Here is a 15148-nt window from a genome sequence, read left to right as displayed (position 1 = left end):
CACCATGCCGGGCCTTAGCAGGATTCTTCTGTTTGCCAAAATCACTCACTTGCTTCCTGTTTCCCTTCAAGTTCACAATCTCTTATTTTGCTTACCTGTACACCCACACCTTGATCATCTAAGGCAGTGGCCCCCAATTATTTTGGCAGCAAAGACCAGTTTCATAGAAGATATTTTTTCCATGGAGAGGGGTAGGGCAGATGGTTTTGGGATGAAACTATTCCACCTCAGATAATCAGGCATTAGATTTTCAGAAAGAGCACTAGATTCCTCCATGTGCATTTAACAATAGAGTCCAGGTTCCTGTGAGAATCTACCGCCACTGCTGATCTACCAGGAGGCGGAGCTCAGGCGGTAATGCTCACTCACCTCCCCTCACCTCCTGGTGTGCAGCCTGGTTCCTAACAGACCATGGACTGGGGGTTGGGGACCCCTGATTAAGGAATAGCGTGGACTCTGGACCCTCAGCTTCAATGCCCTCAATTTCTTGCTAAGAGTTATAGCATTGAATTTTTCAAATGATTTACTTAAAAAACTTGGATTAGGAGGTATGTTTTAAAAATCTCTGCCTCTCTGCGGCAGAATTGCCTGAACCCAGGAAGTAGAGGTTGCGGTGAGCTGAGATCATGCCATTGCACTCCAGCCTGGGTAACAAGAGCGAAACTCCGTCTCAAAAAAAAAAAAAAAAAATCTCTGCCTCTGCAGTGAGCCGAGCTGGCGCCTGGCAACAGAGCAAGACTTTGTCTCAAAAAAGAAAAAACAAAAAATCTCTGCCTCTCGCTTGTTCTCAATGTGCTTTCATGAGCAGGAGAGAACGAAGTGGACTTGGGGTTGGTGCAGAAGACACTGTGCTTTAGCCCAAGGGTAGCTACGGGAGGGCGTGAGCACCCAGCACTGAGCACTGTCCTTCCTGAGTGCTTCCCAGCAGAAAAGGTGTTGTGCTCCCTGGAGGGTCTCATTTCACAATGAAGATGTATCAAATAAGAAAATGTCCCAAGCTTCAGTGAGTTGGAAAGGACCAAACAGACCCAGATGTCTCGGGCTCTATTGCTGGCTTCTGTTTACTGAATTCAGTGGAATGACTACAGGTGGAATGCCGCAGGTGCCGCATTTTGGTAAGTAAAACACATAGCAAAGGAGAGTGACAGAGGCTTGACATTTTTGCTAAATTAGATGATTCATTCAAAAAAACTATTGCAGCTAACATAAACATTCAAGTCATCAAGCTAATGGATAATATTTTTCATCTGATAATGTTTGGATCTAGAAGTATTCAGATCCAAAATATTTGCAAATTTAGTATGAAACAATTTGTCACCACACTGTATAAAACCCAAATTAATTTAGAACTGATTTTGAAAATAACTTCAAAAATTTCTATAAACAGGCCAGGCACAGTGGCTCACTCCTGTAATCCTAGCCACTTGGGAGTCTGAGGCAGGAGGATCTTCAGAGCCCAGGAGGTCGAGGCTGTGGCAAACCACCATGTGATAAACCATGTTGGTGCCACTACACTCCAGGGGGCCACAGAGTGACACCCTGTCTCTTAAAAAAAAATCTAAAAATAATAAGAAATATGAGAAAATTAGAAAATACAAGTAGACAGACACAAAGAAGAAAATAAAAATCATACAGAATGTGTGTCTGATCTCTGGCATATTTCCCTTCAGACCTTTTCTGTGAAGAAAGTATTTATGTATGTGGCAGGTGCTAATTTAATTTTTTATTGTGGGAAAAATGTATATAACAACATTTGCTATTTTAGTCACTTTTAGGGTTCAGTGGCATGAAGCTCATTCACACTGATGTGCAAGCATGACCACTCTCCATCTGCAGAGCTTCTGCTGGGTGTGCATTTTTGAAATACATGTAAGATAAGTTTTTATTTTCCAGGGCCCATTTTAACAATAAGGCCCTCTTGTTTCAAGGACAAACAGTTGATTCTTAATTGTATATCAGAGATTTTTTTCCCCCCAAAACAATGTACTCCAAGGGCCCCTTGTTCAGCCACGGAGAGGCCATGGGTCACAGCCCCTCAGATGGGACTCTCGCTTTCCTTCAAGCAGCCCTGAGCTCTGTTCTCTGGCTGACCTGAAAGTCTGAACCAGTGTGGGAGCTCACAATGTTGCCAGCATCTGCCCTGCCTGTGGGTGAGCCTGCAGGGCTGCCTGAGCCTGGCTGAATGCACCTCCTACTCCTGACTCCCCAAACTCTTTGTGTTTGCTTAAAGTATTATTTTTTTAATGGGTGATCCATGCCCATGGTTCAAAATTCAAAATATACAAAAGGGTAAGAAAGCAAGGCCAGGTGCAGTGGCTCACGCCTGTAATCCCAGCACTTTGGGAGGCCAAGATGGGTGGATCACTTGAGGTCAGGAGTTCGAGACCAGCCTGCCCAACATGGTGAAACCCCATCTCTACTAAAAATACAAAAATTAGCCGGATGTGGTGGCACACACCTGTAATCTCAGCTACTTGGAAGATGAGGCCAGAGAATTGCTTGAACCCAGGAGGTGGAGGTTGCAGTGAGCTGAGGTCGTGCCACTGCACTCTAGCTTGGGCAACAGAGCAAGACTCCATCTCAAAAAAAAAAAGCAAGCCTCCCTCCAAACCCCAGCCCACTTGTCAGCTTTCTGCCCCATCTGTTTGGAAGACAGTGTCCATTTCAGACAACTTGGCTAATAATAACTACAGCTAATATTTATTGAATGTCTGTCATGAGCTAGACATGTTCTAATGGTCTTAGGACGTTTCACAACCACCTAAGGTCGATTTTATTGCTCTCCCACTAGAGCATTCATTAGGACTGGAGCACTGGGACGGTCAAATCCCACAGAGTAATGTGTGGGCTGGGGTTCAGACTTGAGCACTAGGCCACAGCACCTGTGATCTTAACCACTCTATTTTACTGACTTCAACTAACTACCTTTTGTGATCTTTGCCAACCTGACAGAGTTAAAAAATAAAAAGGAATCTCATGGCAGTTTACATTTTAACTTCTTTTAGCAACAAGGTGGCACATTTTTCATATATTATTTCCTTATTTATAATCAAATGCTTGCTCTGTTGCCCAGGCTGGAGTATAGTAGTGCCATTTTGGCTCACTGCAACCTCTGCCTCCTGGGTTCAAGCATCCTCCCACCTTAGCCTCCTGAGTAGCTGGGATTGCATGTTCCACCACACCCAGTTAATATTTGTAGTTTTTGTAGGGACAGGGTTTCACCATGTTGCCCAGGCTGGTTTTGAACTTCCGGCTCAAGCCATCTGCTGTCTCGGCCTCCCAAAGTGCTGGGATTATAGGCGTGAGCCACTGTACCTGGTTTAAAAAACTTTTTGTAGAGATGAGGTCTCGCTTTGTTGCCCAGGCTGGTCTCAAACTGCTGGGCTGAAGTGATTTTCCCACCTCAGCCTCCCAAAGTGCTGGGATTACAGGCATGTACCACAGTGCCCGACCAGATTTTAAATTCTTAAATTTTGGAAATTTTAGTTTTTTAACCCAGAGACCTAAGAGTATTGTCAGAACTACTTTGTTCCTTTGCTCTTGAATTTGTCTTCTAATTTTTATTTAAGCCTCATCTTCCCTTTCCTTCTTTCCTCCCTCCTTCCCTCCCTCCCTGCTTCTCTCTCTCTCTCTCTCTCTTTCTCCCCCAAATCAAGGCTCACTGCAACCTCCACCTCCCAGGTTTAAGCAATTCCCCTGCCTCAGTCTCCTGAGGAGCTGGGATTGCAGGCATGCACCACCACACCTGCCTAATTTTGTATTTTTAGTAGAGATGGGGTTTCTCCATGTTGGTCAGGTTGGTTTCGAACTCCTGACCTCAGGTGTTCCGCCCACCTCAGACTCCTGTAGTGCTTGGATTACAGGTGTGAGCCACTGCGCCTGGCTTAAGCCATGTTTTTCAATTTCTATTGAGTTTCTGGTTACAAGGACCACAGTATAAAGCACTATAACTTTAGGAAATATTGGTGGTGAATTTAGATTATTGATAGGACTTTTATTGATAATTTCATGACAAATCTATCATACTATCTAAATGACTTCAGCTTCCTGGATGACAATCTATTTGCCCATAACAGAAGCACAGCCACAGGTATTCTCTTTTTGTACTACATGGCTCCATTCACACATTGTGAAGTTTCTGTAATGCAAAATGATGTAATTCAACATTTTATAAATGTGTGAATATTTTCCCTCATCAGGGATACAACAATCTCTTCATATACAGGTAATAAGAGAGCTATTTTAGCAAAGGGCTCCCCTCATCTTCATGAAAAAACAAAAGCACAATATCAACTTATTTGGTCATCAGCATTTACCTGGTCCATGACAGTTTCTTGGGGTTCCCCCTGCCAGCTCATGTAGGGCAGGAAGTCTACATCTTCTTTGGCAATAAGTTCAGAAACTTTTGGAATATCAGAAAAAGGCGACTCCTTCTCATCCTATATTGAATCACAAATAGATTAAATCAAACAGATGTTATCCAATTAAATGATGGTTACACATTCTAAAGCCTGTGGGTATTGGTTTGGGGTATGCTGGTGTGTGGGACTGCAGCGTGTGCCCTGGGTCATAAGTGGGAGGGGAAGCAGGAGGTGGAGGGGCTTTCCTCTTCATGGAGTGTTCGCAGGTGCTGGCCACCATGCTGGGCATGTTACATGAATTTTCCCCTTAAACTTGTGAAGGGGTAAGAGGCTCTCAGAGAACCCAGGCCTTTTCTATATTTTGAGGGTCTCGGATGAATAAAAGACAAGAAATGCCAAAACTGAACAAAATTTTAGTATATCTGAAAACTGCACATTAGGTAATTATTAACGATAATTATAACATTAAAAATGATAACATACTCAACTCATTTAGAAAGATCACTGGAAGTCCTAACACCGAAGCCCCTTGTGAATGGGAGGTTGGGACTCATGGGGCCTGCTGGCCTGTCTGCAACTCACGCTTCACAGGCACAGGGCATGGGTGTCGTCATTAACCATCAGAGCAAAGGTGACTTTCTTAATGTGGAAATATAAATACATAAAATAATATGACCTCGAATTAACAATGATACATACCCTTTTCTCAACTGCCACAAAGCTTGTAAACTGTGTTATGAGAGAGTTTTCTTTACTGAGTTTAATGATCAGAGATTTCAAGGTGTGTTTCTTCATCTAGGATAGAATAAAACAAGTCATATCCTGTTTTATTTATTTCTATTTAGCTATGTCAGCAAGTCATTTTAAGATTCGTATTTCAGACTAAATATTGAATCGCAGGCCCCGTTCAAACGGGTGACTCAATGTTCCCTTTAAAATGGGATCAACTGACTTAGTCATAGAAAATGTCACTCTCCATTATTCAGCTCCCAGTAGTTCACAGAGAGCTCTCATGTGCAGTGGACTTCCTCATTTTTTCACAGCCTGTGGCTCCTAATTTAAAGCTGAGGAATTGGAAAGACAGAATGACTTGTTCGGGATAAAAGGGCCATAAAACAGCACACAGAGGCTGCCAATCCATGGGCATCTGAGGAGAATAGGGAGACCACCAGGTGACTATCTGTCACCAGAACTGACGGTGGGGTCTCCAGGGCCTGCTGTTACGCTGGCACTTTCTTGTGGGGGTGGCATTGAGGACTAATGTTCGCAGCTGTTGAAGATCTCATCCCTGAGAGACCAGCTGGGCAGTCCTGGTGGCCTGGCTGAGTGGCCCCTCTGCTGAAGCCCTGGTCCGCACAGCATGGGGGGAGTCAGGTGGGCTTTGGGAGGTCACTCAGCCTTTTGCACCCAGGCCTCTAGTTAGTAAGATGGGAATACTAACACTACCACACACAAGATCTGAGATGATGTCTACTATAGGCACTCAACGAGTGTTCATTGAGCTCTCCTCGGGCTTCTGATGAGTCAAAAAAACACAGAACTTTCCGGAAACCACTAACATCCACTCTTTTGTTAATTCAACAAACGTTTACTGCACACCCCACATCCCAGGCACAGTATCACAGATACAGTGATGAATGCCCTGACACCACAGTTTCCTTTTCCATGCAGCTGACCTCACTTTCGATTTCCACAGATAAATCAATGTAAGAATGCTCAAGAATAATGTCTAATAGTTTTTACAATGAAAAGAACGAACCTCATGACTGGTTTCATTTTCGTGAAGAATGCCATCTTCATAATCTCTGATTAGAGCTCGGGCTGCCAGCCTGTGGATCATCTGTGTTTAAGCAGCAAAAAAAAAAAAAAAAAGATTCTCATGGCTTCTAATAAAAGACTTGCAAAGAACATAATTTTAAAAATCGAGGTATAACCTGCATATAGTAAAATGCACTCCTTTTAAGTGTACAATTTGATGAGTCTTAATGGATGTATACAATTATGTGACCACTGTTGAAGTGAAGACACAGAACATTCACTTTACCCTGAAAAGTTCCTGTGTACCTCTATGCAGTTTCCCCCAGCCCTGGCAGCTTCTTATCTATTTTCTGTCCCTAGAGTTTTGCTTTTTCTATAAAAGGCCATTTTGCCAATTCAATTTATTTAAAAAATTCAAAATTTTTTTTCTACCATAGAAAGAGCCACCTTGGTGCTGGGATGCCCATCCATGAACATGGTCTATACTCTGCAGGGTGAGGACTGCACGGTGTGCACCACCAGGTGCTTCCTCTCCAACAACTAAGAGATGGAACTTTCAGTAATTTTAACTTTTGTAATTCTGTCATTGATAAGGCTGCTTCTCACAGAGGAAGTACAACTTTCTGAGACTTATAGAAAACGACCTCTTCCCAGGTGAAATATTTTTATCTTCTTTCCCTCTAGATCTAATTTTTAAAAATACACTTCTAATTTATTCCCCCTTATCATTACCCACAAAGATATAATTTTTTAAAGCAATACAGAGCTTAAGTTCTATACGTAAGTCACTGGCAACTAAGAATTCAATGATATTGATTTAGTGCTGAAAAGTAAGCTATACATTTTTGAGAAAAAAACCAGCAATGTCTGGGAAATAATTTATCTGGCTATACTAACACTCCTCTGAATAAAACAAACAACAACTACATAATAGCATATATAGGCTAGGAACTTTCAAGGCTAAACTACAATGGATTCAGTATCAGTGCAAATATTGCAAACTTCTTGGTAATAATTTATGATATTGTGATATGCAGAAAGCTAAAATGGCCCCCTCAAAAGATTTTTTTCTGGCATATTTTAAGATGGCTATTCAGAGGGACAGCAGACACAGGAATAGGTCTGAAAAGCAGTCCTTTTGTGGGGAATATCTGCATCTGCAGAGGAATCCTATGCCAGCGAAGTGAACAGCAGATGCAAACAGGCTTTCTCTGAGACCCCCTCATTTGCCTTATCCCGATCTAGGAAAGATGAACTCCCAGGAAGAAGAGACTAAAGTCTGATACTTTAAAGGGATGATAGAGAAACAGTTACCAGAGGTGCTTCTCTTCTCTGAGTGCTGCTGCCTGCCAGACATCCTCTGCATCACAAGAAAGCCTTTGCTCACCATGTGTTTCCTCCCCTCACCCTCTCACAACCTCCCCACAGGAGCCCCATGCCCCTACCCACTTCTGTACAGTATAAAACTTCACTCATCTGGCCCTTCTTTGAGTCTCATGTGGTTCCTCCACATAAAACAAAATGTGCATGTCTTTTCCCTTGTTGGATTATTTTATAGATGAAAATTGTTGGATTATTTTATAGACCAAACATAAGTTTAAACTTATCTACGGACATAAGAAATATGTATATTTGTTATTCCTAACAAGATCCTTCAACCGCACCTGAGTTTATGTTAATGAGGTAACTTTTAGAAAGTCCCTAGGATGAGAACTAGTTGCTGGGCATGGTTAGAGGGATGGAACTTTTAGCCCCACTCCCCAGCCTCCAGAGAGGGCAGAGTCAATCACCAACGGCCAATGATTTAATCAACCCGGACTTTGTAATGAAACCTGCATTAAAAACCCCACCTATAGGGGTCTGGGGGTTTCTGGGTTGGCATTCATGTGCCAGGAAGGTGGTGTACCCCAACTCTATGTTGGACAGAAGCTCCTGTGCTTGGGACTATTCTGGACCTCACCCTATATACCTCTTCTTCTGGCTGTTCATTCATATCCTTTATAATCTTTGGAATAAGTCAGTAATACTAAGTAAACGTTTCCTGAGTTTCGTGAGCTGTTACAGCAAATTACTGAACCTGAAAAAGGGTTGTGGGAACGCTGACTTGGAGCTGATCAGAAGTGTAGATAACCTGGGGAACCACTACTTGCTACTGATATCCAGAGTTGGGACCAGTCTTGTGGGACTGAGCCCCTACCCTGTGAGGTCTGTGCCAACCCCAGGCAGCTAGTGTCAGAATCGAATTAAATTGTAGGACATGCAACTGATGGCAGAGAATTGGCTGGGAAAAACACTTATCTAAGAACCAGAAATGGTGTGATTATGGAAAAACAGGAGTTTTTTTCTTTCACAATTCATTTGCTTTTAATAAAAAAATGGAAAAACCCATACCCTCAATATATGATATGATCTACTCTTAGTTCAGTACTATTATAACCAATACTTCTAAATAGTGTCGATAGACCAGTGGCATTTAACTTTTGTTGAGTTATGAACATCTTTGAGAACCTCTCTAGAAAAATCCCCATGCATAAATATCACATTTAATTGCAGTTATTGCCACCTACTGATGCTCATATCGACATGCCTAGACACAATGACCCCAGAAGAAGAAGTGCTGAGTTAGAAACTGCAGGAAAGTATACTCATTTATACAGATACACCATCTCTATATCGTGTAATGAAATTTCAGCACAGGAAAACAACAAGGTACAGACAGCAAGGGTGTCCAGTCTTTTGGCTTCCCTGGGCCACAATGAAAGAAGAATTGTCTCAGGTGACAAAAAAATACACTAACACAATAGCTGATGAGCTAAAAAAAAATTGCAGAAAAATCTAATAACGTTTTAAGAAAGTTTACGAATTTGTGTTGGGCTGCATTCAAAGCTGCCCTGGGCCATGGGTTGGAAAAGCCTGAAATAGAGCATTATATATGGAAATATAAAATAATATCTTTCAAACAATGGGGCAGCAGTTTAGGTTTTGAATCTTACAGTTCCAGTTGTCTTCTGAAGCTCAGTAGTTGACACCATTGTACTAAATTCTTTCTCTTGAATTAATGCACACAGAGTTGCCTGAAATGGGAAAAAATTTCTTCACTAGTCTTTCCACTCTGCAGTTCCTTGGTTTAACAGAAATTCTTTTGGTGATTTTCTCTCCCCTTTCAATAAAGATTAGAAGCACCCCCCAAAGCCCTGGCTAACTACCAGCTATGTTCCCAGAAGAAGAAAATCTGCTGGAGAGAAGGCGAAGAAAAGAGAAAAAAAATCAGCAAAATGTATTGGTCTTCCCGTAAAATAACAAACTCTGCACCTTCTTACCTGTGTGCAGTGAGGAATGAATCCATAGACAAGGAGTCGATCATTGCAAAACAAGGATGGCACCTGGGCTGGGGCCTGCAGGGCCTCGGGTGCATCTGGATTGAGTTGCTGCCATTTGATTGAGACAGAGTGGCAACTAGGAGAGCATAGCCTGGTCATTTGGTCTTCTATCTATTTATAAAAGAGGAATTATTTCTCTTTCAATGCTCCATCCAGAAAATAGTTACTTCACATTTAAACTAAAGTATACATTCTATCCTTTGGGAATTTTATAATTCTTTGGTATTTTTTCTTCTTCCTGTTACAGGGTACTTTTCTGAAAAGATTTTAAACAGAATTTATTTATTTATTTATTTATCTTATTTTGAGATGAAGTCTTGCTCTGTTGCCTAGGCTGAAGTGCAGTGGTGCAGTCTTGGCTCCAACTTCCACCTCCCAGGTTCAACTGATTTTCCTGCCTCAGCCTCCCAAGTAGCTGGGACTACAGGCATGTGCCACCACATCAGGCTAATTTTTGTATTTTTAGTAGAGATGGGGTTTCACTGTGTTGCCCAGGCTGGTTTCGAACTCCTGACCTTAGGTGATCCACCTGCCTCAGTTTCCCAAAGTGCTGGGGTTACAGGTGTGAGCCACCACGCCCAGCTAGAACTCTAAATCATAGTATGATCACATCCTTTACATTTACAAAGCTTCCTGAAATTATTCCATTTGCTAATTACTAATATGCAACTTTGGCAGGAGTAGATTCCAGTACTTGAATAGATATTTCTCCAAAGAAGATACACAAAAGCCATGAAAAGTGTGCGTGAAAAGATGCTTGATGTCACTAGTCAATAGGGAAGTGCAAATCAGAACCATAATGATCCCATTTCACATCCATTGGGATGGCTGTTATTAAAAGACAGGTGGTGGCTGGGCAGAGTGGCTTATGCCTGTAATCCCAGCACTTTGGGAGGCCAAGGCAGGTGGATTGCTTGAGCTTGGGATTTAAAACCAGCCGGGGCAACATGGCGAAACCCTGTCTCTACAAAAAATAAAAAAATTAGCCTGGTGTGGTGGTGTGGGCCTGCAGTCCTACCTACTTGGGGGGCTGAGGCAGGAGGATGGCTTGAGACCAGAATGTCAGGGCTGCAGTGAGCCAAGTATGCGTGGGTGACAAAGTGATACCCTGTCTTAAAAAAAAAAACCAAGAACCAACAACCAACAAATAAACGAAAAACAACAAGAAAAAAAGTGGTGGCATAGGCCTGTAGTCCCAACTACTCTGGAGGCTGAGGTGGGAGGATCACTTGAGTTCAGGAAGTTGAGGTTGTGGTGAGCTATGATTGCACTACTGCACTCCTGCCTATGTGACTGCTCAACACCGAGTCTCAAAAACAAAACCAAACCAAAGAAAAGCTGACTGATTTCAGTCAATATGGAAAAAAAAGGAATGATGAGTGTTGATGAGGATGTGGAAAAACTGGAATCCTGGTGCACTGGTGGTGGGAATATAAAATGATACAGCTGCTATGGAAGACTGCATGGCGAGTCCCCAAAAAACTAAACGTAGAACGACCATATGATCCAGCAATCCCGTGCTGTGTGTATATCCAGAATTGAAAGCAGACTGAAACAGACACTTGTTTACCAATGCTCATAGCAGCACTATTCACAAAAGCCAAAGGCTAGAAACAACCTAAATGTCTACCAACAGATGAATGGATATGCAAAATGTGGTCTATCCATACAATGGAGTATTATTTAGCTTTAAAAAGAAGGGAGATTCTGACACATGCCACAACATACCTGGATGTTAAAAACATTATGCTAAGTGAAATAAGCCAGATGTAAGAGGACAACGTCTGATAACTTATATGAGATACTCAGCATAGGCAAAGTCATAGAGATGGAAAGTAGAGTCGTGGTTAGCAGGGGCTAGGCACAGGAAGGAATGCAGAGTTACGGTTTAATGGGTACATATTTTCTGTTTGGGATGATGAAATAGTGAAGATGGTGATGGTTGCACAGCATTGTGAATGTAGCTAATACCACTAAATTGTACACTTAAAAATGGTTAAAATGCTAAATTTTATCATAGTAAAGAAAATTAATTTCAGCAAAACATATTTAATAATTCACTTTAAAAAATTCAGTCCATGATTTTTCAGGCAGAAATCAAACTATGAGCTGGGAGAATGGCCTGATTAAGAACTCCCGTGTTCCTGCTGGTGCAGTTCTGAGGCAGGGCTCACACCTGCGGCAGCTCTTGCCTCTTCGTGGCTCCCATCTCATTCAAGGAAACACAGATGTTCCTATTGCTTAGCCTTGGAAGGATGTGAGATTTCCACACGTAAGTATAAAACCAGATGTTTAAAAAAACATACCTGTTTTCTCCAACTATGCTTGGATTTTGCATTAAAATATTCAAATACTCCAGCACCACACTGGGACAAGATCCTTAAGATGTGACGATTTGCTGTAGAACTGATCACATTTCACATTTTAATTTTCAAGACATTTGAGAAATATTTTTGAAGTACATGTTAACAGTGTTGAGAAAGCTCACAGCTCAATAGGAGAGACATTACATGGAAGAACGTACTCTTGTGTAGCTGAGGTTAAACAGAGAAGATGGTAACGGGAGGAAATACCTGAAAGTTTGGCTATTTTAAGCTCCCATATATCAGAGCACTGATTTATCCTTCAAATAGAAAAAGGCTGAAATTCTTGACTTTCAGTTTACTGAAGGAGGGAGTAGATGACTCTAAAAACAACCCTACAAGGTATCAGAATGCTGAGAAAGATATCAACTTAATTTTAATAAACAACAACATTACCCGAATCTGATCCCAAAGGCCTAATGCTGGCAAAGAGTGAATAAAGGTTACCTCTTAAAATCTGATACACATCGACACAGCAAAAGGCATAAAGAAGCAACTCTCACTATAGCAAAGAGTGTCTCTGACATTTAAATGACAAGTGCCCTATTACTCTTCTCTCTACAATAATTCTACAACTATCGACTCCTTGCTTAGAGGTGTGCCTCCTGAAATACTAAAGAAAAGATCAATTACTTTTCAGAAAAAGAGCTTATGAAAGTAATTTCCAAGATGTTTTTCAACCTATTGATAAAGACTGGACTTGTCTTTATCCTCCATATTAATTGGTCATGATCATAACACTGACTAGAAGATCCTTAACGTGGGTTATTGGTAGTTAAACCTTCCGTCTGTTAGCGAGGCAGGCTGGAATCTTCCTGTGCTCTGTGTGGCTCTCAGAGGACCAGGACTCATGCCAGGGAGGTGGCTGGATGATCTCTACCCTTGGGAAGCTCACTTTACTAGACTTTGTAATTTCAAACACATGCATGGAAGACACGAGGCAGAAACACTTAGATCCCCAAAACTCAACAGAGAAGCAGAATGGATCCCAGCCCCTCCAGGCATGGGTGGTGCTAACCAGCACAGTCTCCTCTGGGAGCAGGCTCTTCCACTGCAAACCCAGACTCCCCATTGCATGCCTTACATTTTTTTAATTAAAAAAAAAAAATGTTTAAAGACAGGTCTTGCTCAGTCAGTCAGGCTGGAGTGCCATGGCCCAGCCACGGCTCACTGCAGCCTTGACCTCTTGGGCTGAAGCAATCCTCCTGCGTTGGGCTCCCAGAGTGCCAGGACCACAGGCGTGAGTCACTGCACCTGACCTCATCACACTCCCTTGATTGCCTCCCTGGCACATGGGAAAATCCCACCTCCCAGCCCCAGAGTAGGGGCCTGATGTTTGCCTCAGGATAGACCCTCATTGAGGAAGGCATGAATAGGTGCCAGTGCCTCTGCTCTGTGGTGTCTGAGCCCTGACCTGGGAGCAGGGGGCAGGGAGGGGCTGCTGAGACCAGGAGACAGTGCAAGGGCTGCCCTGAGTGCAGCTGCGAGCTCAGCAGGTGAAGTCCCATCAGGAACAACTCCTAGTGGAGTTGCTCAGGCTGGATATATTTCTTCATTGGCCTGTGATGCTGGGCTAGGCCTTAGATTACAGAGAACAGAGCCACGAGCTGCGACTGTGGAGGACAGAAGAAAGCCCTCGAGGCAGGCCGGGCTAGCTTGGGTACAGCAGCTAGGGGTGGTGGGGGGCACAGGGGGCACTATGGGCCACAGAGGGGCATTGCGGGTGCTGGCTCCTGGAGCTCAGGGTGAGTCCAGGTCAAGGTTCAGGGGCAAGGACAGCACAGGGGCCCCCATTCTGTCCCATGAAGAAGCTGAGGATCTGCTCCATACACTGCCTCAGAATAGAGATACCTGGTGACCACTTGCTCAGGTGGTGACCACTTGCTCAGGTGGTGGCCACATGCAGGAGTCCAGGGGGCCTATGCAGACACCAAGTGGCCCCTCTGTTTTCCTTACACATATGCCACATACCTAAGTGCAATCCAAAAGAGCTAATTTTTACTGGGGAGGGGGCAATTCCAACAATCTATGGGTGTTAGCCTCCCACGGAAAGGTTCTGTGCACACCACAGGGTTTGCAAATGCAAGTGCTTGTAATGACCAGAAGAGAGATGCCAAGGAGCAAAGCAGCTGGGTGGAGTCTGCCTGGAGGCCACGTGCCTCAGCACGAGTCCAGCACAGCCAGTGAGGAGCCCAGGCTGCTCAGGACAAGCTGGAGATTTGGATTCTTATGCTAAATAATAACATCTAACATTGATTTGTGCTAATTGGGTCAGTTGTTCTGTGTGCTTTCTATACATGAGCTCATTTAATCCTCAGCAATCCCAAGATGTAGGTAGTCTTGGTTTTATGAGAGGTTAAGAACTTGCCCAAGGTCATAGCTAATGTGTGGCCAACCCAGGTTCTGAGACTCAGGCAGTCTGGCTGGGAGCCCAGGGCCCCATCTCTCTGTGCTGTAAGGCTTCTGTATTCTAGTTTCAACTTCCAAGCTTGCAAAAGTCCTGGGCAAGTCAACAGGAAGGCCTCTTCGCAGGCTGCCTTTTCCACCTGCGTCTGGACTGTGTGAGTAGCTCTCTGAGACTCACCCGATACCGCAGGCAAACAATCTGGTGTGGGGGCGGCTCCTCTTCACAAGCTGCAACGTCAGGCTCTCGTCCTGGAGGTGCCCATCAGACACTAGGAGGATGCTCCGGGATCCTCGAGCAGGGTACAGTAAGCTAAGATATCGGAGAATTTTCCAGAAGTCTGTGTTCCCCATGGTAGGTGTGGCAGACTGGAGGAAATGAAGTGAAAGATTATGTTCTCCTTGTTGGATACAGTCACCACTGATACATCTAAGGGTAGTGTAGAGATATAGTGACATGGAAAATATTTTATTTCCCTAATTATACATTTGTGAAACAACTAAACTTACGTCCTTTTAGTTTGTTTTATGTCACACAGTAACTGTAATATAACTGTAATATTATCACCTCACGCTTTGTCAGTCTCATCTGGTCAGTCTCAGCTTGCTCCATTTTATTATTATTATTATTTTATTTCATTTTTTTTAAATTTGAGATGGAGTCTTGCTCTGTTGTCCAGGCTGGAGTGCAGTGGTGCAATCTTGGCTCACTGCAATGTCCACCTCCTGGGTTCAAGTGATTCTCCTACCTCGGCCTCCCGAGTAGCTGGGATTACAGGTGTCCACCACCACGACTGGCTAATTTTTTGTATTTATAGTAGAGACGAGGTTTCACCATGTTGGCCAGGCTGGTGTTAAACTCCTGACCTCAGGTGATCTACCC

The 15148-nt window shown here is 43.3% G+C and overlaps 1 protein-coding gene across 3 annotated transcripts in view; it reads right to left on the bottom strand.

The window, feature by feature from the left end:
- The window catches only part of PARP4 (poly(ADP-ribose) polymerase family member 4), a 104053-nt gene that overhangs the window by 17731 nt on the left and 71174 nt on the right, over nt 1-15148 (bottom strand). For all 3 annotated transcript variants that reach the window (XM_035302292.3, XM_035302291.3, XM_054256678.2), the window contains 7 exons: nt 14447-14634; nt 11806-11905; nt 9440-9610; nt 9113-9193; nt 6121-6201; nt 5061-5156; nt 4317-4439 (listed from right to left, as the gene is read on the bottom strand). In XM_035302292.3, coding sequence (XP_035158183.1) covers nt 4317-4439; nt 5061-5156; nt 6121-6201; nt 9113-9193; nt 9440-9610; nt 11806-11905; nt 14447-14634 — 840 coding nt within the window. The remainder of the gene's footprint in view (nt 1-4316; nt 4440-5060; nt 5157-6120; nt 6202-9112; nt 9194-9439; nt 9611-11805; nt 11906-14446; nt 14635-15148) is intronic.

Source organism: Callithrix jacchus, chromosome 5, assembly GCF_049354715.1.
Source record: "Callithrix jacchus isolate 240 chromosome 5, calJac240_pri, whole genome shotgun sequence".
Lineage (NCBI taxonomy): Eukaryota > Metazoa > Chordata > Mammalia > Primates > Cebidae > Callithrix > Callithrix jacchus.
The sequence above is the reverse complement of the archived record's forward strand: the minus strand, read 5'-3'. Positions and strand labels throughout refer to the sequence as shown.